Source organism: Rhinolophus hipposideros (genome assembly GCF_964194185.1).
Source record: "Rhinolophus hipposideros genome assembly, chromosome: 20".
NCBI classification, from domain to species: domain Eukaryota; kingdom Metazoa; phylum Chordata; class Mammalia; order Chiroptera; family Rhinolophidae; genus Rhinolophus; species Rhinolophus hipposideros.
Genome location: NC_138066.1, coordinates 11,245,532 through 11,273,127, shown reverse-complemented (window position 1 = coordinate 11,273,127; position 27,596 = coordinate 11,245,532). Strand labels below are relative to the sequence as shown.

The window sequence follows — 27,596 nt, the reverse complement described above, 5'->3', positions numbered from 1 at the left end:
GCTGGCTCCAGCCCCGTTGCAGGCCAGCTGTGGGAGCTCAAGAAAGCCACTTCCCCTCTGCAGAAGGTCCCATTAGATCCCACCCACTCCAAGTCCTGGGTCTCTCTGTGGTCTTGGGAGAAGCCCAACCTGCACCTTTGGCTTGAGCTCTGCTCCGAACTCCCAGGTAAGCTCTTACACATACGTCCCCATGCCCTTCCCACTGCCTTGACAAGTCCCTTTCTCACACCCCATTCAGCTCCACACTTGTTCCTGCTGTACCCAAGACTAGCTCTAAACTCAGGCAGGGGCCAACAAAAACACCCCACCTCTTGCTGCTTTCTTCCCTCATTACTTCTATTCTCCTCTCCTCTCTCTGCCCTTTCCCAGGGCCCCCAGCCTGTGCAATCTCCCCCAGCCCTTCAAATCTCCTGATCTGGGGCCCACTTCTTCCACTCCTCTTGAGGGGGCCCCATGGAAGACAGTGACGCCCCTCCAACATTAGAGTCTCACCTTGTAAACCTGTCCATAGGTTCCATTGCCGACCACCTCCACCAGCTCAAAGATTCCAGCAGGGTCCTGGGGGAAAGGAAGAGGAGGAGGAGAGAAAGAATAAGGTGTCAGGACTTCAGAAAAAGCTCTGTAGTTAGGTGGGGGAAAGAGGTATTCAATCAGGAGAGTGAATACTAGTACATAATGAGGGGCCCACAGGGGGGCGTCCTGATGACAAGCTCCCCTTTTCCTGGATTGGTTCAGAGTTCATATTCTGTGGGGAAAGTCAGGAGATGAGAGAAAACAGAAGCCACAGCCCAGCCGGTTTTTCAAAGATATGCTCCTGATTTCAAACTCAATGACCAACTCTGTGAGTCTGTAGCCTCTCTGCCAAACAGGGTGCCCAAGTACCCACCTCTGGGGGTGGTGTAAACTTTAAATGAGGCAATGCCCATAAAATGCTTAAGACAATGCCTGGCACAGAGCGTGGGTGCAATAAAAGTTACTTACAATTATTATTATTTTATTTTTTAAAAGCAGGGATGAGGAAAGGTAGCAGGGAGTCGGAATTTGAAAGCCACCATCCTGTTGTCCTTTTTCCCCTTCTCAGTCCTCCTGAGATGGAGGGTTTCCCTGAGCCAGTGTCCATGGCATTTGGGAGATAGAAGGGACCTCCAGGTGGGAGGGAGAGCAGGTGACAGTGAGAGGGCCACTGGGAGAGGCAGAAGAGAAGGCAGAACTTTCAATTCTGCTTTTCTGAGCCGAGCAGTGCCAGGAGGAGAGGGCCCGAAGGGCTCAGACAAAGCCTCCAAAGAGGCTGATCGCCGGCGGGGCCGAGAGCAGGCAGCCTGGCTGGGCAGCACAGGGCCGCCCACACCCTCCTGGCAGGACCTCTTTTTTGAGAGAGACAAGCTGGGAGGTGGAGCTGCAAGCTGAGAGCTAGGCTGGCGCAGTGCTGTCCATCCTCCCGGGCTCCCACAGACCGAGCAGGCCCCCTCCTGCCACCTGCAGGACTGAGAGGAGAGGCAACAAAGGGAGAATGTCACTTAGGAAACAAACTCTCCAGGCAATGCTTGGGCCCTATGCTAATAACTCTAAAAGTATATCATCTAAAACTCCTTTCTCCCTGATTTTGAAAACCAATGTAGCATTTCTGATTAAACCAAAAATCCCCCAAGCAAACCAGAAGAACCCTTCCCTCACAGCCACACACGTGGAACTTAACAACCTGGGTATGTTGGAGACCAGGGCGACACCAGCCCGAAGCTGTTCATTTTTCCAGCGTCCTCACTGTAAAGTCCGTCCATTCTCTCACACAGGGGAACTGCAGGATCAAAACTGTACTTCCCCTGTCAGAGCATGTGTCATGCCCTACAATTGTGCATTTATTTGTCTGCAAGTTCCTGGAAGAACGGACGGAGCCCGCCTCGCTCACCAGTGTGTGCAGCGCCCAGCCCAGGCCTGGCACACACAGCAGCCTCAAAGAACGCCCCAAACCTGCTCCAGCGGGAGACTGGCTACAAGTTGAAAAGGGTTCTTCTATGAGCTCTGAAGGGGCCTGGGGCTGACCAGACCAAGAATTCGTGGTTCTATGTTCAGTTATTCAGATCCAGCTGAAGTTAATAATAATAAACAAATAGCCTTGAACAGGTCTAAAAACCACCGAAGGAGCCACAGGAAAGGGAGATACCGTCACTGCAGTGTGAGGGGCTAACGAGACGTCTGTCTGAACCTGAGAGCTGCAAGGAACCTGGGAGAAGGTATCCTGTCTCTCTGCAAGAGGAAAGGAACACAATTTCCTAAAAATCTCCCCCAAAGAAAGGCTCATCCACTTTGGGTCCTCTTAATTCTGACTCCTGGGAAGTTCTTTCTTACATCTAACTTAGTTCTTTCTGAGATGTGCAGAGACAGGAAAAAGGACCTATGGTCATGATTTTCTAGATGCTCCTAATCTAAGAGAGAAAATATGATGGGCCTGTTAGAGTCATAATGATACCCCACCTTAACCTCAAATCAGCCTAAACAGATTTACTTTTATAATCTTAGCTCCAAATCTGTCTCCTTCCCTATGACTGGGAGGCACGGAGAGGAGAAAGAACCATGAGGTCGACACACTGGGTTCAGATATTGATTTAATGGTTTCAAGCCTGTTTCCTGACCCACCAGCATGGATAACACCTACTTGACAGGGTTATTCTGAGAATTAGGCTGAAACCATGCATGGGACACAGAGGTTATGGTACCTAACATCCTCCAGAAGCCATTCCCTCTCCACTTTTCAAGAACAGCACCACTTTCCACACCAAAATCCTGCCCTGTACCATCCTCTACTCCCCTTCCTCCTTCCTTCTCCACATCAGTCACCCTATCCTTTCTCCCTTCAAAATGCCCATTTGTCTCTTCCTCTCCATTCCTGAAGGTGCAACACAGACCAATCCCTTCTCTTCTCCCTCCTGGAGCTCCTGACTCACCACTCTTCTTCCTCCTGCTGCTGCTGCCAGATTTAACCTAACACGATGCTTTCCTAATTTTATGCTTCTGCCCAGAACCAGCATGATTTGCCAATGCTTACAGAAGAGGGTTCAGACACCTCAGCCTGATAGTAAAGTGGCCTTATACTACTATTATTATTATTATTAATATTAAATATTAGCCTACCAATAAATATTTCCTGAGTGAGTGTCTATATCTACCCTGCACTTGGCTAGGCCCTAATCAGGGAATATCTATAAAGCAACTTTCTCTTCTTTCGTTCATCCATTAAATATTTACTGAGCACCCAACTGAGTGAGGACCCCTCAATTAGGCACAACGGGGAGCTCAGCAATATATGAGAAACACGGAAAGTCCCTCACGGACCTTCTAACTTTACAGACAGGCCAAGTACCCCAATGTGGACACGCGGCAGTATAGGATTAGATACCATAATAGCAACTGAAAGCACGCAAGGCATGAAAAAACCCACTTGGCATAGCGGCAAGAGCACTGCATTGTGACTTTCTAGGAAGAACTTTAGGTATGTCGCCGTTTGGGGCCTCATCTTCCTCACACAAACTAAGAGGGAGCTGGACTGGGTGAAAAGTCTCTTTCATGGTTTCAGGGCCCAGATTTCAATTCAGGTCGGAAATGTCAGGCAGGCTCCCCAGAGGAGACGGTGTCTGAGCTGGGCTTTGGAGGCTGGCGAAGTATTCAATTGGTGAGTCCAAGATACTAGGGGACGCATGGGAGTAAATGCCTCTCCGGCAGTTAGAAACAAGGGTCTGCAGATAAAGCTTTCGAGGATATTCATGAGACAGGAGACGAGATATCCAGGGAGAGTGCACAGCGAAAAGAAGAAGAAAAGAGTCAAGGCTAGCCTCTGAGGAATGGGCACATGCTACACACTGGAAAGCAGAACAGATACCGGAGAAGGAGACGGTCAGAGAGGCCTGAGAAAAACAGCACTGGCCCTAGCACCGAAGCAACCACTGGGAACCTCTGTGGGAACCGCTGCTGACAGACAGCAGAAGGCCAGAGAAGACGGTGGTGAGGCAGTGAAGGCTCTGGATGGAGCACCCTCTCTGGAGAAGGCTAACTCAGAGAGGAAGGGGGGAAATCAGGTGATGGCTCGAGGCTCGAGGAGGTAGCAGGGCCAGACAAAAAGGTTTTCAAAATCGGGAGGATCTCTCATGCTTGTGGAAGAGAAGGAGCCAGAAAGAGAGGAGACTGGTGATGTCTGATGAATTGATTTTCTTAATGATATATGTATGTACGCATGGATGTATTCCATAGTATATACACTGTATCGTCCACTGCTTAACACAGTGATAAAATACAACAGTGCCTAGTCTCTCTTACACACATACCCAAAGATTCAGAATGCCCAGAAATGCATTACAGTTCAAATATGATTTATGCATTGATCTGGCTTCATGTGGGCCCTTCAAATATGCGCCTGTGCTCGGTCACCCTGTTTGATGGTGATTTAGAAGAGGCGCCAGCAGAGGGAGGTACACAGCTCCTGGGAAGCCACCAGGGGGTCCCGGCTGGCTCTCTGCACGTGGACACAATCTGTACCAACGCTGCTGTTGCAGGCCTTTTTCCGCTCTATCACAGCGCGCAGACCGTTCTCAGCAATGATTCTTGTCCAGTCAGCTGCTGGGCGGTGGGAAGGGATGGGGACCAGGCTATGGGTAACTAATGAGAGGAAGGAGAGAGCACAGGAAGAGATGAGAAGTGAAGAGATACTGGTCTGTTGGGGTAAAGAAGAAGGAAGATGAGGGAGCTCCACAGACACCTAATGACCTTGACTTTTATGATTCCTTCAGAGGGAAGACCACCGGCTAAGCAGGAGTAGGGGGCCTGAATGAGGAGGGAACAGACGCCTCGAGGTGCTTCAGGGTAGTGGTTCTGAAATACTCCATGGTACGCAAGGGTCGCTTGGGAAGCAGACTCTTAGGATCCACTTCCAGAAATTCTCATTTAGCACCACAGATCTGGGGTGAAGGAATTTGCGTATTTAACAGATCCCCCGGGTGATTCTAATGGAGAGGGCAGTGGTCTCATCTTGAGAAACGCTGTACTTTAGGGAGTAGCTAACAGGTGAATGGAAAGTGTTTAGGACTATTGCGGAGCAGAGGGACCTGTGTGAAGTCAGGCAGCCTGAGCGGTGGTAGGAGACCCGCATCGCTGGGTGATCACCAACTGCTCTCTCCTACGAGTACAGAAGGCTCCAGGGCCTTCACGTGCCCATCCGCCGAAAGATCACCTCTCTCCTGCCAGCCACGCCACATCCCAAGTTGTTTTTTCCTCAGGACGTCCTTCTTCCCTAGCTACTCTAGCACACCACACACTATCCCACCCATGAATTTCAACCCCAATTTCACATGATTTCATCTCCACTGTGAGTTTAAAGTTTCTCAAGAATAGCACCAAATTTGGAAAGAGAACTGACTCTGGGTGGTGAACACACAATGTGACATATAATGTTATTACAGAATTGCACACCTGAAACCTATGTGACATTACTAATAATTGTCACCCCAATAAACTTCAGTTAAAAAAAAAAAAGAACAGCACCAAATGGATATGTTTTTAAAAAATAATCTAAGAACAAGACAAAGTTGTTGACTCTTGACACTTCTATTCAATGTTATACTGGAGGTTCTAGCCAAGGCAGTTAGGCAAGAAAAAGAAATAAAAGGCATCTGGATTGGAAAGGAAGAAGTAAAACTATCTCTGTGTGTAGATGACATAATCTTATATGTAGAAAATCCTAAGAAATCCACTAAAAATCTATTAGAACTAATCAACAAGTTCAACAAGGTTGCAGGATACAACTGTATTTACATATACTACAATGAATAATACAAAAATAAAATTAAGAAAACAATTCCATTTTCAAAAAGCATCAAAAGAATAAATTATAACCAAAGAAGTACTAGCTGTGTACACTGAAGACTACAAAATGTTGAAAGAAATGAAGAAATGGAAAGATGTGCCATGTTATGGATCAGAAGACAATATTGCTCAGATCTACAGATTCAACTATCGAAGTCCCAACTGGCTTTTTTGTAGAAATTGACACGCTTATCCTAAAAATCACATAGAAATGCAAGAGATTCCAGAAGAGACAAACAATCTTGAAAAAGAACAAAGAGGACTCACTTCCCAATTTCAAAACTTACCATAGAGCTACAGAAATCAAGACAATGTGATAGGGGCGTAATGCCAGACATACAGATCATTGGACTTGTGTGGCTCCTGGCGACCTGCGCAACAGGAGCCCAGAATAAAGCCGGCTGGAGGCTTTTATTGAGAGGTCTACAACTACAAGAAAGCAACATTGTTTCTTACACGGTCTGTGAGGCTCAGAATTCATAACAGAAAATGTTTATTCCAATCACCCTTTGTCTGTAAACAGCTGAAGCACAAGGTCCCAGGATGTTTTGTACCTAAAGTATGTACCTTTTCAGGATCATGTCTTTCACATTGTAACAACTCCGTTGAGAGAAGTGGAAACAGGTGCAAGGGGAAAGGCAGAGCCGGCAATAGACTTTCCCAAGCAGGGGGAAGGGGAGGCAAGGCCCCTTCCCATACCTGTCCAAGGCAGCTCATTTGGGGTCCCCACTGAGTTCCGCCTGGCTTAGGTTGTATCTCCCGTGAGATATCTTACCCGTCTTTGGCTGCAAACCATCTTTTGGGGACCAGACAGAGAGACATAAGGTGTAAACACAAAGATGGAACAGAGTCCCAGAAAGGCACAGTCTTACAGACTCTTCTTTCCTTAAGGAAAGACAAGAGGGGATAGTTGGCTAGGCTGTTGTGTGGCTACAGACTTGAATGAAAAATCCAAAAATAAACTCCTACATTCATGGTCAATTGATTTTTGACAAGAGTACCAAGACCATTCAATAGTCAACAAATGGTGCTAGGACAACTGGATATCTATACACAAAAGAATGAAGTTGGACCATTACCTCATACCATATAAAAAATAACTCAAAATGGATCACAGACCTGAAAATGCAAGAGCTAAAACCATAAAAGCCTTAAAAGAAAGCATAGGAGTAAATCTTCATGACCTTGGACTAGGCAATCGTTTCTTACACAAGCAACAAAAACAAAACAGGCAACAACAACAAAAAAAGATAAACTGGACCTCATCAAAATTAAAAACGTTTGTGTTTCAAAGGATACCAACAAGAAAGTAAAAAGACGACCAACAAGAAAGTAAAAAGACGACCAACAAGAAAGTGAAAAGACGACCCACAGAAGGGGAGAAAATATTTGCAAATGATGTATCAGATAAGGGACTTGTATCTAGATAAGGGACTCATATCTGATAAGTGACCTGTATCCGGAATATAAAAAGGACTCCCATGATAAAATAGCTTAACAATAAAAAGACAAGTAACCCAGTTAAAAAATGGGCAAAGAATCTGAAAGATGTTTCTCCAAGGAAGATATACAGTGGCCAATAGGCACATGAAAAGATGTTCAACATCATTAGTCACTAAGGAAATGCAAACTCAAACCACAATATACCACTTCACACTCACTAAGATGGTGAGGACCAAAAGGACGGACAAGCAATGGTGAGGATGTGGAGAACCTGGAACCTTCACACATTGCTGGTGGGAAAATAAAATGACAAAGTCACTTTGCCAAACAGTTTGGCAGTTCCTCAAAATGTAAAACAAAAAGTAACATATGTGACCCAGCAATTCTACTCCTAGGTAGATACCCAAGAGAACTGAAAATATATATTCACACAAAAAATTGTACATGAAATGTTCATAGTGGCGTAATTCATAATAGCCAAAAACTAGAAACCTAAAGGTCCACCAGCTGATGAGTGGATGTGATATAGCCATACAATGGAATATTATTTGGAAATAAGAAAGTCTGAAGCAATGATACATGCTACAATATGGATGAACTTCGAAAACATCACGTCAAATTGAAGCCAGTCAAAAAAGGCCCAATATTGTATGGCTCCATGTATGTGTAATGCTCATGAGAGGCAAATCCATAAAGACAAAAAGTAGATTAGTGGTTTCCAGGGGCTGGATGGAGGTGGGAAAGGGTAGTGACTGCTAATGGGTTCTGCGTTTTGGGGCTGATGAAAATGTTCTGGTATAATATAGTGGTAATGACAGGTCTGTAAATATACTTTTAAAGGATTAACTTTGTAGTATGTGAATAATATGTCAATAAAGCTGTTATTAAAAACAATAATCCTGGGGCTGGCCCGGTGGCTCAGGCGGTTGGAGCTCCGTGCTCCTAACTCCGAAGGCTGCCGGTTCGATTCCCACATGGGCCAGTGGGCTCTCAACCACAAGGTTGCCAGTTCGATTCCTCGACTCCCGCAAGGGATGGTGGGCAGCCCACCCTGCAACTAAGATTGAACATGGCACCTTGAGCCGAGCTGCCTCCCAGATGGCTCAGTTGGTTGGAGCGCAGGCTCTCAACCACAAGGTTGCCAGTTTGACTCCCACAAGGGATGGTGGGCAGCCCCCCCTGCAACTAAGATTGAACATGGCACCTTGAGCCGAGCTGCCTCCCAGATGGCTCAGTTGGTTGGAGCGCAGGCTCTCAACCACAAGGTTGCCAGTTTGACTCCCACAAGGGATTGTGGGCTGCGCCCCCTGCAACTAACAACGGCAACTGGACCTGGAGCTGAGCTGCGCCCTCCACAACTAAGACTGAAAGGACAACAGCTTGACTTGGAAAAAGTCCTGGAAGTACACACTGTTCCCCAATAAAGTCCTGTTCCCCTTCCCCAATAAAATCTTTTAAAAACAATCCTAAAAGAACAAGACAAACAAATGAAGAAACAAAAACTCATAGACACAGACAATAGTTTAGTGGTTACCAGAGGGTAAGGGAAGAGGGGGGTGGTAGATGAGGGTAAAAGGGATCCAATATATGGTGATGGAAAGAGAACTGACACTGGGTGGTGACACACAATTTGATATATAGATGACGTATTACAGAATTGTACACCTGAAAGCTATGTAACTTTACTAACAATTGTCACCCCAATAAACTTTAATTTAAAATAATAATAATAATCCTGAAGGGAGTCAAAAGGTACAAACTTCCAGTTAGAAAATAAGTCATAGGGATGTAATGGACAGCATGGCGACTATAGTTAATAACACTGTATTGCATATTTGAAATTTACTGAGAGAGTAAACCTTAAAAGTTCTCATCACAAGAAAATACAAATTCTCAACTATGTATGGTGTCGGATGTTAACTGGACTTATTATGGTGATTGTTTCCTGGTATATACATGTCAAGTCATTGTGTTGTACACCTGAACCTAAAATAATGTTGTATGTCAATTGTACTTCAATAAAAACTAATAATCTCAAGAGCACCTCCCATAAAACACAGCACTCAATAAATTATTACTGATTACTGACAGTTTCTACTCTAAGAAAGCTACCCCACTAACATGAAAGGAGCTCTCAAAGCGCTTCTGGTCTAATAACACAAATGAAAAAGTCCCCAAGACAAACACAGAAAATGATGAAATACAATCACGGATATGATTAAGAGTTAGTCAACTTGGTTTCTATTCTTGGCTCTGTGACTAACAGGCTGTGTGTTTGGGGGCAGGTTACTTAACCTCTCTGGGTTCCCTTTCAACAAGATAGGAAAACTTTCTCGTTCTAACTCGGATTCTAAATGCTCAAGTGAGTCCACACTCCAAGACGCTGCCAACCTAATGACTATGTATTACTTCCTTACTGTGTTGCCAGGAGCTGTGTTAGGCTCGGAAATATGGCAGTGAATAAAATGGAGCAGTCCCTGTCGTAATGGCGTTAACATTCTGATGGGGCAACTCAACAATCAATTGTTTAATTCTAACTGTTGTACATCTTAACATGCTATGGAGAAGTACTGGGCACACAGAGAACAAACTTGACCAAGTCTGGGGAATCAGGGAAAGGTTCACTCAGGACGATATACATGTATTTAAGCTGGGGTTTAAAAGCATTCTCAGTACTGCTCTCCTCTGAGCAATGAATGCTATTATGTGTCCCATCCTTGTGGCCCTTATCTTTACTACCCGGTGAGCTCTCCCTGACCTTGTCTTTCATTGCCCACCCTCCCCATATCTCAATAATTAAACAGCTAGCAATTTTTGAGCATTTTGTTTCTAGTACTGCTGAGCACGTTAGAGGTATCACCTCATAAGAAAACTTTGAGGTTAGTGCTATTGATACATATATTTTCACAGGTAAAGGAAGTTTAGAGCAATAAAATGACTTGCCCAGTTACATACAGTCAGGAAGTGGTGGAGCCAAGGTTTGCCCTCAAAAATTTGATTCCAATACCTGCTTCACCCTGCTCACAGCTCCTGTTGTCTAAGGGACTATGTTTTCAACCATTTGGTCCCTTTGCTGCCCCAGACGTAGCTCATGAGTCCAAAGAAAGGGTTCCTGATCCAAGGATAGCCAGCCCAAGACTGAAGAGAAAGGATGAACGAGGACAAATTAGCGAGGACAAATTCTCCCCTCAGACTTTCCAATTAAAACCCAGAGGGAAGATGCCAGATAGTACACAGAGAGCCAGGACTGGAGAGGCCATTATTATCTCAGGTAAAGGAAAGCTGAGGACAAAGCACAGAGAACAAAGCGGAGCAGAGGGAGAGGGAATGAGAGCAGTAGGATGGCAGTGGGAGAGAGATTGCCTGATTTGTTCTAGCTGTTCCCCGGTGTCACGGAATCCAGAACAGCCCCACAGTTCCAGTTCCAAGGAACTGGCTACGCTGCAGTTCTGCTCAGATGCCAAGGAGATCCTGGACCTCAAAGCAAATAAAAACTCATAGAGGTGGCCAGCACTGTTCTAAGAGCTTTACAAACACCAAAACTCCATGACATTCATGTTAGTATTAATCCAATTTTACAGATGAGGAAACTGAGGCTCAGTGAAGGTAAGTAACATGCCCCAAACCAAACAGCTAATTAAGTGGCAGAGACAGGATTTGAACGCTCATAGCCTGGCTCCAGAGTCTGTACTACAAATATCCCTTTATTTGACAAAGCTTGAGCAGATTCCTTGTAATCAAACAAGTCAGACCACAGTATCAGTATTTAACTTTTCACATGATTATGTCTCAACTCCCCAAAGAGCACAGAAGCTCTTGAAAGGCAGGAAGCAGGTGGTACCTGGGTACTACACAGTATGAGTTATGCGGTCTTGTGCTGCTCCGGGTGTCTGAACGGAAAATAACAGCAGTTATGGTACCTGTGCAGGTCAGACTCTGTGTCATACACAAAACTACTCTTATTGCACAGTGAGCATGTGGAGTTAAGTCTGTGGCTGCTTTCTTTCACTCACTAGAACTGGTGTTACTAAGCATTTCTTATCCTCCATATTTTATATGCATTAAAACTTGATAAAGCCTTCCATTGACGGAGAGGCTGTGGAAGGCACCATAAAAGTGTTGGAATCAATTATTAAAGAGTAGGGCTCTGAGACAACTGACAGACCCCCTCATGTAGGTCAAGAAGTCGGGGCTCTGTTACATGGCACTGTGCTTTACACTGGACGGTGTCATTTCTGCTGTATAATACAATACAGATCTGAAGAGACAGCACTGATGGCACCTGAAAAGCTCTCCAGGCAGACGGAACTCCACGTGCACTTGTCCTGCAGTTACCGACAGGCAGCTCATTCAGGACGTTACCTTCACAAGACTTGGGAAATGCCTGTCACCTACTGTTTTCTTCGCAGCACCAGGTATTTTTCTGAGTGTGCATGAGGTATTCAGATGCCTGCTGATTTGACGTTTAAATGCCAGACAGAGCAAGGGTTAAGTCAAGGAAAGCTTTCTGGAAGAAGCTGAGGATAAAGAGCTCAAAGGAGAGAAGAGGCATCAAGCTGGGTGGGTAAAGAGGAGACCTCGCCTCAGGGCGGGCAAGGGGGCAGAAAGAGGACGAGTTGTCCATTCAGACTCTTCCCCTCTGTCTTAAATTCCTCTTTAATGATTTCAAGTGTGTTGATCTCCCCAGCTATAGTCCAAGGACATCAGGAAGGCACCACCGAAGGCTTCAGAATCACCCCGCATTTGGCACGTTATGTGCTCAATAAAGGTAAGCTGAAAAATGATGAGGCACAGCGCTTTGATCCTTTCCAAGATGCCGACTTACGCCTTCATCACAGGCTCTGCTCACTAGGACCGGCCAGGAGGGTACTGGGCACAAACTGGCCTTGGGTCTGTCCTTCCTTGCTCTGCTGACCCTCCAGGAGCTCCCTGGGCCCCTCCCACAGCTCCTATCTGGAGAAGGAACTACAGGGAAATGGCGGGCATAGCTCTGACAAACAGCAAGGCAGTTAGTCTGATGCCTGGGGTCCAACACCAACTGACATTTTCCTTTCCCTTCCATGAAACCGAGAAGTCATTCTATGCAGCAGTAGGACAGACTGAACTAAGGTTATAAATGAAGGCCATGACTATTTCCCGGGAGAAAATGCGAAACAGTTTGTGTATCACCTGTGTCAGGACTACCAAGCCACATCCCGTTCAGAGGCTGGCATGGGGTGGCAGGGTGGGTACAACGTGAAGCTCAAGAATAAGGGAGCAGTGACTGAGGCTGCAGGACAAGTTGAAGGAGAGAAGCCGAAAATGCTAACGACTGGCTTACAATTAGTGTGTGGCTCCCTAAGGACGCGCAGGAGAGCTCTGGAGTCTTACTGGAAACCAGGAGGAAAGGGTGGGAGTCGGAATGGGCAAAAGGAGGCAAGCCCTGAGGTTTGGGGCCACATTTCTTGGAAGTGGCCCAGAGCTGGCAGATTAGAACCCTGGCCTCCAGTCCTATTCCTTGAACAATATGCCTCTTCCCACGGTTTTTCAGATTGCCATCTCCAGATGGAGAAAGTCATTGTCCTATGTCTGCTTTGCATGTACATGAAACCCCCTGAGGGATACAGGTTGTTTTTTTGTTTAAGTACTTTAACAACAGCAAACTTATTATCAATATTAGCTGGCATCTTTTTAAAGTGTCTGTCCAAGAATGCCTTCTTAAACCTTGGCTCTACCTTCTAGGCGCTTCTAAGTCAGACATTAACACAGAGAACAGAATTAACGTGGTGAGGAGAGTTACATATGCTAAAATACACAAGGTAAGATTGTGAGGCGAGTGCAGGAGAGGCAGGTAGAATAGGAATCCCCCATTTTTCTGTTGACCCATGAGCCTCAGAATTACAGAATCTCAAGAGCCAGAAGGGTCCAACCATTGAGAATTCCAGGCGATCCTAGGAGGCTGTTAGAATGGCAGAAAGAATGAGAAACATAAAGCCTGGGAAGGGCTAGAAGTCCTTGGGAAAGAGATGAGGAAGGACTGGTCTCTCCTGTGCTTCAAGACACGTAATGATTATTCACTCGAATATGCCCTGGCAGGTCCTGCTGCTGTAACCAGTGCCATTCCCAAACCTCGGCAAGGTGCCATCCTACCCCCAACAGGAAAGCAGTGCCAGGAGGTGGGGCTGCCCGGGTGTGGGGGGATAAGAGGATGAGGGCTGGGGGAGGGGGCCACAGCCCCATCTCCTCCCACTGACAGGAGACAGGCCCACTCCAACTGCCAAGCACACTAGGACTCCACAGAGGACGAGAGACTCAAGAGAAACCTGTGATAGAGACAAACAGATGGGGGAAGGGGGGGAAAGAATGGCAGGGCCACTAGGGAAAGAGAATGGGAACTTGTGGTCTACCAGGGAATCAACAAGAGCTGGCATGAGCGAGTCCCAAGACAAACACTCCCTTGCCCTGGAAGAGCAGGGCTGCCAGGGCCTGTGGAGCCTCTATTTATCTGGTACCGAGACTGGGCTGGGCTGAGAGGCCCTCCCGCCCCAAGAAAACAATAGGCCTGTTTTCCTGAGTTCTTCCTGTGACCCAGAAGGCCCACACAAAGAGGAAGAGGGGGGCAAAGGCAGTGTGGTAGGAAGGCACAGCCTGGGGGCAGGGGCCTTCCACCTCCCAGAAGGTCCTCAGTGGCCTCAAAGCCACACCCAAAAACCCAATAACCTAAGTGCTAAAACAGTGACAGCTATGCAAATGCAGCTTTAAACCCCATCCCTTAGTCCTACTACCCACCAGGTTACTAACCCTAAACCCGTCCATAGGAGATACTGTGAAGCCACCACCAGGGGAGGGGCTCAGGGCCTGAGAGATGAGGGGCGGGTAGGGTTAATCCAACATTCCAAGTCCCACAGGGACAAACGCCTTACTCAGTCCTGGCCACAGATATGGAGTCGGGAGTATTCTGATCGAGGGGTGGAGACTTAGACAGCTTTCAATTAGCTGTGAGCAGCTACAGGATAGGTGTGCACATGATAAAAAACACAGGAGGGTGTGTGTGTGTGTGTGTGTGTGTGTGTGTGTGTGTGTGTGTGTGTGTGTGTAAGACAGTATGTGTGTAAGAGGAAAAAAATGGGAGTGGATGTGGGCTGGGGATAGGGAAGTGGCAGGAAAGGTTTCATTATGTCACCTCTTCCTTCCTACCCAAGCAGAGAAACCAGACACAGCCCCAAGGAGCCACTGGTCCAGATGCCTGCCTTTATCAACAGGAAGTGGCCCTCCGAGGCCGGGGTCAGTCTCCGTCTACCCCTAAGCCAACCAGAGAAAGAACGTCCCATTACTCCCATTCCTACCCCACAGGGCTTAGTGTGGAAAGCAGGCCCAAAGCCAAAGCAGAAAACAAATAAATATTCCTATGGTGAGAAAGGAAGTCGATGGAGAGGGATCATCAGAGCACCTCTTCATTGAGCCAACAAACTGGAAGGCAGAGAGAACAAAAGGAAGGTAAAAACCCTCATCAATTCCCCATTGTCCATCAAGTCCAAAAATAAACTGGACTCTAATAAAGCCTTCACAAAACTCCTTTTCCCAGCTTCCATCACTTTTCCCACATCATCATTGTAAAACTCACTCTCCACTCTGCTCTGGGCTAACCCTGCCTCTCCCACTGTGAAACTGAATCGGACCCTTTTATCTGGTTCCACACTGGGAAGTCCCAGTCCTCTGTTTATCTATTGACCGCTAGACATGTTTTGAAGTGTTTTGATGGGAATGGAGGGCAGGAGGGGAGGAAACCACGTAGGCTCTGAGAGGGGAGAGGAGGGAAAGAACCCAGGGAAGACGTGCTGGGGGGCTGTAGTTTTTAAGGCACTCCTCCCAGAAGGACACGAACATGAACAAGAACATACGTGCTTACAGACACATGCAGAAGCAGAAACAAGTTCAGACATGACACATACATGAACACAAATGCCATTCTAATCAGAAACCAGTCAGAAGGGGCAGTGCCTGAGCACGGAGGCTGGGAGCAGCTCCCCTCCATGCCTCCATGCCCAGGATCCCCACAGATCTGCTTCTGAGGGGGGGGGGGGCCTGGGCTGGTGCTTTATCCAGACCAGAGGTCTTTAAGGCTGAAGAGGCCCCCAGGAGGTGGGTGGCTGACACATGGAGGGAACTAGATGAGAGAGGTTTTTGGAAGAGTGCAGAGGAGACAAAGTCTGGCAGTGGGGGAGGGAAGGAAGGAGAAGAGGGACCAGAATTCAAGCAGCCTTGTGCTGGTTCTAAAATGGCCGCAGGCGAGGCAGGGGACAGATGGTCCTTTCCTGGTGCTGAGACAGAGAAGTGGGGAAAGGGAAAAGGAAAAAATAAATACCATCACAGTCAGAAATTTAAAAATAAACCCAAAAACCTAAAAGATAAACAGCTTGCTTCTGAAGTTCCGCCTGCCTGCAGAGCCTACTAAAGGAAAACAGAGCAAGCACTACAGGCCCGGGAGGACAAGCCCAGCCCACTCTTGGGGCCAAGCACACCCCAAGAGGTCTAAAGACTGCTGGACGTCATTCTAGCCATCACCCTGTCCTTGTAAGATCTTGCAAAGTTTTCTAGGCAGCTGAGGCAGTATCTTCCCTTTTCCTCCCCAATACTTACTTCCCAAGTCTCAACTTTTTAAGGCCTTTGCTTTTAATGTTATAAGCTGCCAGAGCAGTTTGATCTTGGGTCTGCCACAAGAATCAGTTGCTTTCTGCGGCCAACAGAATCAATTTTATCACCTCACTGTGGCCAGCACCCAATTGCCCAGCACCTTACAATCTACAAGGTGCCTTCATAGTCATTATCTCATTTGCACCTAGCCCTGTAGGGAAGCCAGGCAGAAATTATTACCCCATTTCACAGATGAGAAAACCAAGGCTCCAAGAAACTAAATGTTTGCCAAGGTGAAGCTAGAACCCAAGCCTGTTTAGTCCTCTGATGGCAAAGCCAAGGAGGCTTCCCATGGTCTGGAGCCCCTATAACTCCCACCCTCGAGCTCTGTCCACTAGATTCTATTCACTATCCATGGGCCAAAAGGTTCTTCCTCAGGCTCAGATCTGACTGCATTACAGATGATTATCCCAGGGGCAGTTTATCTGGAGCTTTGCCAGTTCCCATCTTAGGGTCATTTTGTTTCTTCCTAGTGTGGGAAAGAGGACGAGGGGAAGGAGCCCTACATGCCACTGGGCTTCCTGGTTTTCTAACACACCATGCCCTTTCTCGGCTCTGGGTCGTTGCACATGCTGTTCACTCTTCCAAGCATCACTCCTCTGTTTATCCAGATGTCCCATGCCCATCCTTCCAGATCTCAGTGGACACATCACATCCTCCAGGAAGTTTCCCTGACTATCCTCTGCTCCCACAGTACTCTGTACTGCCCCTTTCATGGGACCAATTACATTTTTGTGATTGATTCTTTAATGGTCTGTCTTCTCTGCTAGACTAAGTTCTTGGAGGTCAGGGCCACATTCAATACCTGTCTGCTGAATTAATAAATACAGAAATAAAGGAAGCTGGTGTTATCTACAAAAACCTTCCACTCTCCCTAGTACACTAACTCTAGTTTCTCTAACTCTAGTTTTGGGCGTTATCTCCATTCTTCCAAAATAATCCCTGAATATTTACTTAAAAGCAATGCACTAAGGCAGCTACTAAAAATGAATCCTTTTTTTGTCATGTGAATCAGCACTCCATAATTTATATACTTGGTAAATATGTATCATTAGAAAGTGGACTTTCTTTATCTAGTCGTCTACTGATGGGTACTTAGGTTGCCTCCATATCTTGGCTATTGTAAATAGTGCTGCAGTGAACACAGTACACCTGAAACTAATATAAAATAATACTGAATGTTAACTCTAATTGAAAAATAAAAAAATAAAATACTTAAAACAGGGAACTCCTATATTGTTGGCAAAACCCACATGGGAACATTAAAAAGGACCCAAAGACCACAGGAAACAACAGGGCAAGAAGAGATAAAGGGAAGGCTTCCTGGAGGAAAAGGGAGCTAAGCATTTTGGAAAGGAGAAAGAAGTATGCAGAGGCTGGGTTAGGTGAGAAGGGCAGAAGGTGGTCCCACCTCAGAGGACAACTTATACAGGGAAGTTCAAAATTGTAAAAGGATAACACAGGGACAGATTTCTTAGCTGAAGCAGAAAGAAAGGCAGTAAAATGGAACAACAGGGTATGGTTAGTGTTTATACCTCATCAAGAATCAGAAGGCCTAGCCACTGGTTCTGATTCTTTCGTGTGCTTTAGCAAATTCGCGTAACATCTCAGAGCCTCTTTTCCTGATCTACCCAATCCCATCTCGTAAGAATTCATGAATGTAAAACATTTTGAAATCCATGAAGTGCTACAAATTTGCACAGTCATGATGAAGAGACCGCCTCCCACTGAACAAGAAAAAACTGTGTCAAACCTAAATGTCCACTGATGATGAATGAATGAAGATGTGGTACATTTACAATGGAATACTACTCAGCCATAAAAAAGATTAAATTTTGCCATTTGTGACAACATGGATGGATCTTGAGGTTATTATATCCTAAGTGAAGTCAAGACAGAAAAACACAAAAACTATATTTTCATTCATATGTAGAATATAAAACAAAAAGGAAACAAAACAAAAACAAACTCATAGATACAGACAACACATCGGTGGTTACCAGAGTGGGGGTGACTGGAGGAAGGCAAAATGGGTAAAGGGGGTCAAATACATGGAAACTAGACTTTTGGTGGTAAGCATGGTATAGTGTATACAGATAATCAAATTATAATGTTGTACACCTGAATTTATATAATGTTATTAACCAATGTCCCAATTTTTTAAAAAATCACGTGTAAAAACAATATCATTTACTAAGATTGTTGGGACTTAGAGTGAAGAGTGGCAGCGCGGGAGAAAAGAAACAAGATGAAAAAATAGAATTGAAAGGAGGGCAGGCGAAAGAAAAGGGAAAATGTAAGATGTATGGCTTTGGAGGTAGGGCTGAGAGGAGCAGGGCGGAGTCCCTGGGAAGCAGACACTGGGGAGAGCAAGGAAAGGCAGAGCATGGAAGCAGGAGGGGGCAGCAGGGAGGGGAGGAGATGCCAAGCCCATTCAGGCTGGTACACACCAAGCTCATGGAGGAGGACAGCAGTCATCAGGGCTGGATAATAACAAGGCTTCTCACTGCCGGTTTTCAACTGCAGCACAAACAAATCATTATACCCCATTGCAACCTCCTCCTGTGGGAGTCAGGTGTCCACAAATCCCAGGCAAGAGACCGGGGAAGCTTCATGGCCAAGGACACCCGTGATCTGTCTTACCCCCATGTTACTTCTAATTCCAGATGGGAGACCAACTAGCCACCATAAGAGAGAACTTAGGGAAGAATTTTGTGAAAGACAAGAGGACTATGAAAAAAGAACCTGGAAGGAAGGGGAGAGGGCACAAAGCTGAGTCAGTCGGGAGAAGCACGGGAGAAGCACAGGAGAAGGGTAGGGCCAGCAGGGAGGGGGAGAAAGGACTGTCTGAATCACAGACCTAGAAAGGAAGAGCAGGATTATTTTCCTATGGGTAGAGACCAGATAGTCTCTGGCCCCACCAAGGACCAACTCAGAATAAATTACAGCCCAAGGGATGAACGTGAGACAGGAAATGGAAATTTCATGACCAGCAGGATGGAGCAAATAGGCTCATCCAACTTTTCACCGAGCCTGTCTCTCCTCATTCTCTTAAGCAACCTTTACTGCCTGGATTCTTATCAACTCTAGGGCCCATTAAACCAGTTCGCGTATTCAGCTCAACAAATAGCGAGTGCCTGCTAGATACTAGACTGTGGCAATGAACAAAACAGAAAGGGTCCCTTCCTTCGAGGAGCTTACAGGAAGCAGACACTAAAGACGTAATGACACAACAATTACATAAATTCAACTGTGACAGACCACGAAGAAAAAGTACAGAGCACTATTACAAAGATTAAAGGGAGGTCATGATGGGGGAGAGGGACCAGGAAAGGCCTGCTGGGGAAATGATATTGAAACTGGGACCAAAAGGACAAGCAAGAGTTAAGCAAGCAAAGGGCAGGGAGTGAGGAAGGCCCAAAGCTCCGAGGCAGGAAAGTCTTAAATCTCTCAGGCAAAGCCTTGTGAAGAGTCAAGAGGCCCTAGCCACCCAACGCGGAATCTGTGCCTCTCCACAAAGCACTTGACACATTTTTGTGCTGTCTGTCACATCCAAATAAAGTTAGGTATCCCCATCAGAATGTTCCCAAGGGTGAGGCACAGGTTTCCCCTCTGAGGCAGAGTGCTTCCTCTGGGTGGGCCCAGAGAGTTTTTACACAGAAGGGTAAGCAGGGCCACAGTGAGGGCCCAGCGACTGCCAGGATTCCTGAATCAGGGGGCAGGACAAACAGGAGTTTCAAGTTCGGATATTAGATTTTGAAGCTGCTCTTTCTTCCAATGAAGCTGGAAGACTTTCAGGAGATGGTAGAAAGCTCTAGGGCAGGGAAAGGGAAGCCAGGCTCACGAAATTCTATGCCCACACCCGGGGGCTCAGTGACTCACCCACCCACAGTATTAAGAGAACTCAATTGGGTGATTTTCTCTTTCCCAAAGAAAATAGAGGAGAAGAATATTAACAGAACCCCAGCAGTGACAGCCTTTCTGAGCACTTTCTTTCACAAGAGCAATCAGGCAGTTACCACCTATCTAATGAGCAGTTACCAGGACCCATATTTTACCTACATTTTTATTTAACCCTCGTAACAGCCCAATTAGGTGGGTCTTTTTTGACAAATGATGAAAAGGAGGCATGGGGGTAGTAATGACCTTGCCAGAGGTCACACTCAGTGACGAAACTGAGGTTTAAATTCAAGTCTGTCTCCAAGGGCTATGCTTTGGAGGGTAAGTGATGATGGGGAAGGCCCCACCCTTCTGGCCCATCCCTAGCTTTAAAACCCAAGCGAAAATTCCCTTTCTTCCCCAGTGAATCCTCAGCTGGTCTGACTCCTCTCCCTAGGAAAGGAGAGACTCAGGAAATGGTCTCTGGAGTACTCAGATTCTGAAGTTCAGACTTGGAACAGTCCTTCACACCTTTTGCTGAACCTTCCCTTTATCTGTTGTCTTCCCAGATGCCCAGTCCCATGCCCACAGCCCAGCTGCACCCCCACCTGAGATCTCTGCACAGCAGGTGCTGCTGTTTGCCAGACAAGCTCAGAGTCCTCATCCTGTTACCCCACCCTGGCCACCTCCTCCCTCAGTATCCTGCTCTCCCGTAGCTCCTCCTTGGCCCCGTGTCACCCACACAAGCACCACCCCACAAGTACACCTTTCTTTACAGACTCTACATTGCAAATCACACGTCTGATAGTTACATGTTTAAGTCAGTGCTGTAAACAGAGCACCCCACATAGTCGGCACTCCCAAGATTTTCAGGGAGGGAGGGAGGAAGGAAAGCAGGAGAGGACTCTTGGGTCGAGGACTTTGAGGAGCATCTGGTCCAGTAGTTCTGGAAGGAAATCTGCATGGGATCACCTGGGACAAGACACACACAGCCAGGCCCCACCCTGGATGGCTGAATCACCTCCGGGGGCAGGCCTGGGCGGATGTAGATTAACAAGCTACAGAGATCATTCGAACTGAGACTGTCTGTGATTAAGAGCCACTATGCTCGTCCCCTCATTTTGCAGGTGAGGAAACCAAGTCCTAGAGAGATGACACTTATCCTGCAAACTAGAGATGGGAATGAAACTAGAACCTGGTTGCCCAGTTCCTAATGCCACACTCACTCCATGTTATCACACTGCCTAAGCTCCCACAGCCACTCCTGTCAGCAGGCCTCCAGCTGGGAGCTCTCTGGAGACCATCAGTTTTACCCAGTTGAGGAGGTTAGGAGGCTGGGAGAGGATCTGGGCGGTAGCAGGGCATTCATCATTGGCTTGTAGAACACACCTCATCTACACAGAACGCAACTTAAATCCAGGCTGACCATTCACATTGGAGCCCTTCTACCTGGTGAGGACAGGGCAATGCAGCAGAGTGGTCAAGCACAAGACTAGCTCTGAGACTCTGACCTCCTGCTGGCACCTTAAAAATGTAAGGTGGGGGCGGTCGGATGGCTCAGTTGGTTAGAGCGCGAGCTCTCAACAACAAGGTTGCCGGTTCAATTCCCACATGGGATGGTGGGCTGCGCCCCCTGCAACAAAGATTGAAAACAGCGACTGGACTTGGAGCTGAGCTGCGCCCTCCACAACTAGACTGAAGGACAATGACTTGGAGCTGATGGGCCCTGGAGAAACAAACTGTTCCCCAATATTCCCCAATAAAATTTATTTAAAAAAAGAAAAAGTAAGATAGCCCATGCATGATGCTCTGCTTTAAACACAAGACTTCAGTTACTTTTTCCTTTTACTAGTGGTGGTGACAATAATCACCTGCAGGCAGAGCGTAATGCCAGGCTACACAGGCTACACAGGACACGGGAGGCAGATTGAGTGAGGGGAGCATGCCTTCACGCAAACTTTGAGCACCAGGGTTACGTAAAACAGGCTCAAACCAAGGAAAACAATCAACCTCAATTCATACCTGGCTGAATCTAAGAGAAAAATAGGTTTCAGAGTGCAGTGAGAGGGGTTGTGGTGCGAAGGGCCATCGGCTATTGGGCAGACCCTGGAAGATAATGCTAAGTATGCAGAGTCTCTGCTTTATGAGTCCTCAAGCTTTCCCTCAGTCCCTGGGAACCATCACAAGGACTGGTGATCTAGGTACACAGCCCTGACCCGTGGATCCTAAGTTGCCACCAACAACCGACCAGCTCTAGACCTCTGTGGCCTGCATTCTGACCTGCAAGACCAGCATCTCTTCGACATGGGGCTCTCCTGCCTTCCTCTCTTCCTGGGTGACTTGAGAGCCACGCCAGTGTCTACTTCCTTTTTTCCCCTTTCCCCCTGAAGGTCAATGAATAAACTGTAAATGGTGTGGACAAAGGAAAGTAAGGAGGCCAGGCTGGCATTGAATTTGTCACCTCCATTCTAAAAACCCAACTCAATTCCAGGTCATGCTTTGGGTCTGTTCAGGGGTGTGCACACCACAGAAGGATACAAGAGCCTGGCCCAGCTCCAAACTGGGCAGGCCTGGAGGGCCAGAAGAGAACATCAAAGGGGCCTAAAAGGCTGCCTGTGGTTTCCCCAAAACATCTTTAGCAATTAACCACGTTCTTCTAATTTTTTAAGCCTGTTCCATTGCCCATCATCCCACAGGAGACAAGCATCCAAGCTCACACTACCTGATATTAAAAACCTACCCTCCCTTTACTTGATGTCACCCACATATGAGCTTTCAGCACCTAGAACAGCTTCTAACAATACATGAACACGTGTTTCTTGAATAAAGCTTCCAGCCAGAGATACACCACTGGCCACCCGTTGGGAAAGGAGGAACGTAGAAGGGACAGGGACCCTCGACTGGGTCCAAGGTGCTCATCTAAGGTTGGTTTCCTTCTACTACCAGGGAGACGCTGGTTAACACACGTATATACCCCTCACACACACATGCAGGAGTGCTATTACATTTTATTATCTTCATCCCCTAAATGAACCTCTTTCCAACTTCTTCTAGCACTTACCCACCAGATCCCCAGGATGAGAAGTAAGAGCTGAGAGCAAACGAGATGATGAGTATAGCACAACAGAACCAGAACGCAAGTCAGAGCTGGGAGATGACAAAAGGAGCTGAACAAGGAAAAGAAACCCTTCATTTTTCTTTCCCCTGCCTAATCCGTTTGTGATTCTATTATATGGAGCCATTTCATTTAAAATCCCTCTCAAAGGCTATCACCTTGCATTGGAGCCCGAGGGAGGGGTGTGTTCTGTGTTGGCTGATGACACATGGACTTCTGAGAGAGGTCACCTAACCTGACTCAACATACATTAAGCATCTGCTCTGTCAGGCACACAGAAAAAGGGAGGCGACACAGAAAGGTGGTTGCCAGGGGCCAGGGGAGGGAGGAACGGAGAGTTCATGTTTAATGGGTAGAGTTAGTTTGTGATCATGAGAAAGTTCTGGAGATGGATAATGGTGGTGGTTGCACAACAATGTGAATGCACTTAATGCCACTGAACTGTACACTTAAAAATGGTTAAAATGGTAAATTCTACACTGTGTATATTTAACCACAAAAAATTTACCATTTTAACCATTTTTAAGTGTAGTTAGCGTAGAGGAAGGTGAGACAACCTTCCTCTCCTCCTTCTGAAGAACAGGCCTTCTTCTGAATCACTCACCTCTCTTTCCTCCTGAGTAAAGACTCTGAATTCTTCTGTATCTTTCCCATCCTGTGGTCAGAGTCCTCTGACCAACAGTCTAACATCCAGAAATCTCTCAGTTCTGGGCACAGCTCCAAGAAGCTTTGTATTCCCAGCATGGGCCCACCAATGCCAACCCACTAGCAGTTCCCAAAGGCTCAGGCTAAAGTCACTTATTTCCTCTTCTTCTCAAAAACTGTCCCAGGTATATGAATAAAACCAGTCCTCTACCAAGACACAGAGCCAGACCGTGCTCCTGGAGGGCAGTAACCATTTCTCACACAGGCTGTCTCCAATCCATGAAACAGGCCCTATTCCAAAAATCTCCAAATACTTTACCACAGAAACATTATGGATGGTGTGATATCCCTAAGCCCACAAAGCCTGTGTGCCACAGCTCACAATTTACAATTAAAGCAAGCAGCAAGCAATATTGCTCAAAGTACATAGTCTAGAATGTTGGCTACACGCTGCCCTCCCCTCAACACGCACCCCAAATACGCATACACCCTGCCACCTGGGAACAGGCCTCCAGCAGCACAGGGTGAAGCAGCTCAAGTTTTGGAGTCTGAGTCTAAACCTGGGCTCTGCCGCTTACTGGCCGTCCAACCGTGGGCAAGTTAGAAACTTCCAAGTCCTATAAGCCTTGGTTTCTTCGTCTGGAAAATGAGGATATCATCATCCGCCTCAAAGGGTTATTGTGAGGGATAAAGGGATTACATAAGGAGAGAATCCACTGCATAGTAAGTGTTCATTATTGTTCTTATTCTAACCCCAAAACACCTTCTGAAGCGAATACACATTAAAACAAATGACTTCTTCTGAACTGAAGAGAGAGAGAAAAGGGCCTACAACAGGTCTAAAGGGAAAAAGGAACTGACAAACTTCTGAGCCACATGCCGCCTGACCCCCAGCACCACTTTGACATGTGGCTCCAGGTAGTTTCCACAGAGTAGAATGACCTTGTTAAGGTTACAGGGACTTTCTGCAGCTTCTCCAAACCGGAGCTAGACAAAGACCAAGAGCCAGTCAAGCTCTATTCTCCTAAATCAGATTAGCAGATAGAGAGAAGTGGATGGACAGCTCATTAGCTTGTCCCCATTATCTCTACTCCCAGCCACTCACCCACCCACCCCACCCCCACCCCAAAGCTGTTTTTCTCCAAAGAATACAGTAGGCAAGTTACCTTCTACCCTCTGGTGACTCCCCTGAAATCTGAGTAATGACACTAACTCACGACACCTCTGTCTTCAAGGAGACAACGGTAGACGAAAAGACCCAAGAGAAGAGAAATAAATGTGCTGGCCTCTCTCAAACACTGTGTGCACACACCTTATCTCTGCCTCATGCTGCTTAGGCTTTGGGGTGCCCCTGTCGAGTTGTTTTCTTGAAAACTCTTTCCTGAGCCACTCAGAATGACAGACCAAGTACTACATGCTTCAGCCACTTTCTTACAAATGTGCCTTGAAAGAAAGAGTGGGTGGGTGGTGAACAGAGAACATGAAAATCTTCTCCCTTACAGGCTAGGAGCTGGCCCACTTTACCTCCTGAGGTGAGCTGGCAGACAAATAAATGGTCTTGGAAGAGATGTGTGCCATGCATAAAAGGAATTTTGAACCTACATTCTCCTTCCCACCCAAAAGAAGTCAAAGAGGTGACTTTGGAACTACTTCCGACTTCATGCAAGAAACCTGTTTAGCCCTTCACCTGACCTTTCCCTCGTCCCTAACAAGTTCACAAGAGGCAGTATTGGAAATTTGGGTGAAAACACGATTTTTCAATGTGCTGCCCAGACTTTGCATGGTGGTTAACATTGCCGATCCCCACATGCTAACTGCTATTAGTACTTCCAAGACCTCCCTCCTCAACATTTCCATACACCCCCTGGAAGGCAGTGCCACCACAGTTGAAAAGCACTAAGTACCTGTGTTGTTTTGTGTTGCGCAGGTGCCCACCATACGAGGTTGGACAATTAAGTTCACGAACTCATCCTAGAAAAAGTACTACATACCCCACTGCTGAATATCACTACGGTCACCTCCGAAGTACTCCCCTTGGGAAGCTATGCACCAGTGCCAGCGCCTAGTCCACCCTTCACAGCAACTTTGGAACTCTTTCTCTGGAATGGCCATCAGAGCTGTCGTCGTATTACCCTTGATGTCCTGAATGTCATCAAAATGTCTTCCTTTCAATATTTCCTTTATCTTTGGATAAAGAAAGAAGTCATTGGGGGCCAGATCAGGTGAGTAGTGAGGGTGTTCCAATACAGTTATTTGTTTACTACCTAAAAACTCCCTCACAGACAGTGCCGTGTGAGCCGGTGCCTTGTCGTGATGCAAGAGCCATGAATTGTTGGCGCAAAGTTCAGGTCGTCTAACTTTTTCACACAGCCTTTTCAGCACTTCCAAATAGTAAACTTGGTTAACTGTTTGTCCAGTTGGTACAAATTCATAATGAATAATCCCTCTGATATCAAAAAAGGTGAGCGACATCGTTGCAACAAGCTCACAAACTTAACTGCCAGACCTCCTGTGCAAGGCATGCTTTGTTGCTTGGGGATTGAGTCTAGTAGGAAAGGACAAGTCACAGGAATATTTACACCTGTATGTCTTACCGAGCAAGTCATTACTGAATCCCTCTATGTGCTCGGTATTTTTGTAGGCACTGTGAGGAATCAATGGGAACTATGGATGGTCAGTCCCTATATCTGAGGAAGTGACAGGAAAAACAAGATCCTAGAATATTATTCAACACAAGGCAATATATAACCAAATGCTAAACTGTAAGGTCTGTGTGTGGAAAGGTGGAGAACATGAACAGTGAGGGCTGGCATAGTCTAAAAAGGCTTCATGGAAAAAGAAGAAGTCGCAGTAATTCTTAAAGGAACTGGAATTTTCTTCATTCAGCCCTACTGATCCTCAATCTGTTCAGAGAAAAATTCCTGCAAGGACCACTGTTCATAGAAAAACTCCCCCAAACTTGTGGTTCCAGGAGCAGTTCTGCACTCCAAACCTTTCAGATCACATCTCAAATGGTTCCTGGGTGGGAGAGGGTATGAAAAATGTCCTATTCTCCTTTAGAAGACAAACTAATGGCAGCTGCTTTAAGGAGGCCAGGCCGTGCTCGCCGCATGCACTGGCTCAGTCGGACTGAGTTGGAGGGGGTTCCTGGTTATGATTACAGAAGCTGTCCACTTCACCTGTCACTTGTGACCCCGTAAGATTCTCCTGCTATGGGGACATGCACTTTCCAGGAGAGTCTGAGGTCCTACCTACCTCCTCTGTCAAAGGTCTGCTTGCCTCCTCGCTTACCAACCATCACCATTTGTCTTAGGCAAAGTGTCCACTTCCTCCATTCATTCATTTCTCTCCAGCCACTAAGGTCCCTCCCACAGGCTGTGCCCCAAATACTTCTCACAGCCCATCCCACTGTCTTCTACTCTGCCACCCTCCTGACATTCAAGCTGCTTCTGGAGTCTGGCTCCTTCAAGAACATATTCAGCCCGAGACTGGCTTCCCCAACCCTGTTTCATTCCAAACATGCAAAATCAGTAACACTCCCCCTACCTACCCCACACATCCTTTATTTGTACACAATGTAAATTGAAAGTCTCTTCTATTTATATACATTATCTATCTAACTGTTAGGAAAACCCCACTTCCCACAGATCACAAGAGCTAAGCCCAAGCAAGGCTGGGCCTACTTGTGCTTATTTCTGTGAGACTTACCTACCTTCCAACCCCAGCCACCACTCAGGCTAAGAACACCTAGCAATACACACACAAAGGGAACGTGGAGGAGATGGAATGGTAATTATAAGAGCTTGACTGCAGTAACCATTTTACTGTGTATATTAAAACATGTTGTAGACTCCAGATACATACCATTTTTATTAAAAGATAAAATACTAGTGATACGCCCTTCTCCCTCACACGCCCTCTCTAGACAACAAGCACATTCACCCCCCCTTGACAGGGAACATGTGGGGCCACAGATTCCAGACTCAGAGAC

At 46.6% G+C, this 27,596-nt stretch overlaps 1 protein-coding gene across 29 annotated transcripts in view; it reads right to left on the bottom strand.

Annotated features, from left to right (window-relative positions):
• The window catches only part of MINK1 (misshapen like kinase 1), a 50,979-nt gene that overhangs the window by 17,131 nt on the left and 6,252 nt on the right, over nucleotides 1–27,596 (bottom strand). For all 29 annotated transcript variants that reach the window (XM_081028616.1, XM_081028617.1, XM_081028591.1 and 26 more), the window contains exon 2: nucleotides 493–558. In XM_081028616.1, coding sequence (XP_080884742.1) covers nucleotides 493–558 — 66 coding nt within the window. The remainder of the gene's footprint in view (nucleotides 1–492; nucleotides 559–27,596) is intronic.